This window comes from Atractosteus spatula, chromosome 22 (assembly GCF_055471065.1).
Source record: "Atractosteus spatula isolate fAtrSpa1 chromosome 22, fAtrSpa1.hap1, whole genome shotgun sequence".
Taxonomy (NCBI): domain Eukaryota; kingdom Metazoa; phylum Chordata; class Actinopteri; order Semionotiformes; family Lepisosteidae; genus Atractosteus; species Atractosteus spatula.
Window position 1 is genome coordinate 1,026,597 of NC_142727.1, and position 2,942 is coordinate 1,029,538.

Below are 2,942 nucleotides of genomic sequence, written 5' to 3' on the forward strand. Positions count from 1 at the left end.
GCACTGCACACTGCACACACTGCACACACATCACTATCACACCTCACTGCACACTGCACTGTCACACCGCACTGCACACTGCACTGGCACATCGCACTGCACACACTGCACACACTGCACACACATCACTATCACACCTCACTGCACACTGCACTGTCACACCGCACTGCACACTGCACACACTGCACACACATCACTATCACACCTCACTGCACACTGCACTGCACACACTGCACACACATCACTGTCACACCGCACTGCACACTGCACTGGCACACCGCACTGCACACTGCACACACTGCACACACATCACTATCACACCACACTGCACAATGCACTGGCACACCTCACTGTACACTACACACTGCACACACTGCACTGTCACACCGCACTGCACACTGCACACACTGCACACACATCACTATCACACCACACTGCACAATGCACTGGCACACCTCACTGCACACACATCACTATCGCAACTCACTGCACACTGCACTGTCACACCGCACTGCACACACATCACTATCACACCTCACTGCACACTGCACTGTCACACCTCACTGTACACACTGCACACTGCACTGTCACACCTCACTGCGCACACTGCACTGTCACACCTCACTGTACACTACACACTGCACTGTCACACCTCACTGCACACACTGTACACTGTAATGTCACACCTCACTGTACACTACACACACTGTACTCTGCACTACAACACCGCACTGCACACTGCACTGACACATGTCACTGTACACACATCACTATCACACCTCAGTGTACACTCTGCACTACAACACCTCACTGTACACACTGCACACACTGTATACTGCACTGTCACACCTAACTGTAGACACTGCACTGTCACACCTCACTACACACACTGCACACTTCACCTTTCACACCTCACTGCACACACTGCACTGTCACACCTCGCTGCACACGGCACTGTGAACCCTTGTGAACCCCTCTGAGCTCCTGTGAACCCCTATGACCCCCTGTGTGTCCCTGTGAACTCCTGTGAGCCTCTGTGAGCTTCTGTGAGCTCCTGTGAGCTCTGGTTCACATAATGAAAGCAAGATGGAGCTGCAGCTCAGCTGTCCTGTGTTGTTGTTCCACCACCAGCCCAGTCTGCCTCCCACTCAGTTCAACAGCACAGTCTGGTCCAACCCAGCTCTGTTCCAGACTCACACACACAGGCACACAGGCCCACCTCTCTTCCAGACACACACACGTGCGCACACACAGAGTTACACACAGTACATACACAGAGGTAGACACAAGTGCACACGCAGAGACAAAGACAGCACAAACACACGTGCACACACACACACTAATAGAGCACACACGTGCACACACACACTAACAGCACACACAGAGGCACACACACACTAACAGCACACACAGAAGCACACACACTGTCACACCTCACTGTACAAACACACACGTGCACACACATACTAACAGAGCACACACAGAGGCACACACACACTGTCACGCCTCGCTGTACAAACACACACACACCGAGACAGACGTGCGGTGCGAGCCAGCGATCACCCCTGTGGGAAGTCCGCGTATGGGAAAGAGTGAATGTGGGAGCCAGAGAGAGGGAGGCAGGGAAGAGTGACTGATGTGTTTATTTAGACTGGGCCCAGACGTCAGCAGCAGAGGGGAAACACTGCTCTGGACAGCAGCCTCAAAGAGATAGTGTTACTGCTCTCCCCGGACTGAGAGAGGAGCCCAGTGTCTTACACCATCCGATTACTGCGCGCTGTGTCAGTGTCTCCTTGCACAAAACAGAGTTTCCCAGCGGATAAAAACAGAGTCACTCTCACTGACTGACGTCAGCAGAGCAGAGAGGGAGGAAGGGAGGGAGGGAGACAGCGAGTGCACAGACAGGCAGAGAGACAGACAGGCAGGCAGAGACAGGCAGAAAGACAGACAGTCAGACGGTCAGAGAGACAGACAGGCTGTCAGACAGGCAGAGAGCTGTATGCAGTGAGTCAGTGTGGCAGGTCAGGCAGACAGTCAGACAGGCAGAGAGACAGACAGACGGTCAGACAGACAGAGAGCTGTGTGCAGTGAGTCAGTGTGGCAGGTCAGGCAGACAGTCAGACAGGCAGAGAGACAGACAGACGGTCAGTCAGACAGACAGAGAGCTGTGTGCAGTGAGTCAGTGTGGCAGGTCAGTCACTGGGCCTGTATTTCCTTACAGCTGGGACTTCAAAGGCAGCTTTGATGTGGGCAGGAGAGTGTGGAGTCCAGCCCCCCTCCTTCACGCACTCAGCCCTGCCTGCTCTCTCCCGTCCCCCCTCACCCTCTGCAGCTCGCGCCTCTGTCCGCCTGTCCAGCGTCCCCGGCCAGGTCCCGCTCCGCGCCTGCAGAGCACGGCCAGCTGCAGGGCCTGTGTCTGCGCTCTGAAAGGGAACCAGTGTCTCGCCTCCCCGCCAGCTCTGCCTTCGCAGCACTTTGCCACGCTTTACTGCACCTCACCACCACTGACTGGCTGTTTCCACGGAAACACTTCCACCATTCTCTCCCTGTCTCAGTGCAGCATTTACTGCAGAGCCCAGTCAGTCAGTGAGTCCGAATGAGCTCCCCTCCCTCAGTCAGTGTAGTGTTCAGTCAGTCAGTCAGGGTCACTGTGGCCCCACTGACGCCTCTCCCTGCAGCAGGCGGAGCTGTCCCAGGAGTCCCCCTGCAGGTCCTGGCCACGCTCGGCCTGCTGGGCTCCAGGGGGCTGCCAGCGGGGGGCTGTTACCCCCTCTGTATCTCCCCTCCCCCTCTTATCAGCTCCTGGGTGGTTTCTCCTCTGACTCCATCCTGTCTTTGGAAATGACACAGCGATGTGTCAGCAACTGAGCCAGGAGATGAAAGAGAGGCACAGGGAGAGAGTGAGAGAGTGAGGAAGAGTGAGGGAGAGGAGGAGGTACAGT

At 55.8% G+C, this 2,942-nt stretch overlaps 1 protein-coding gene across 1 annotated transcript in view; it reads left to right on the plus strand.

Annotated features, from left to right (window-relative positions):
* Window positions 1-2,600, plus strand: part of rasip1 (Ras interacting protein 1) — an 11,029-nt gene extending 8,429 nt beyond the window's left edge. The window contains 1 exon segment of the mRNA XM_088940120.1: window positions 2,333-2,600. Coding sequence (XP_088796246.1) covers window positions 2,333-2,600 — 268 coding nt within the window.
* The last annotated feature ends 342 nt before the right edge of the window (window positions 2,601-2,942 follow it).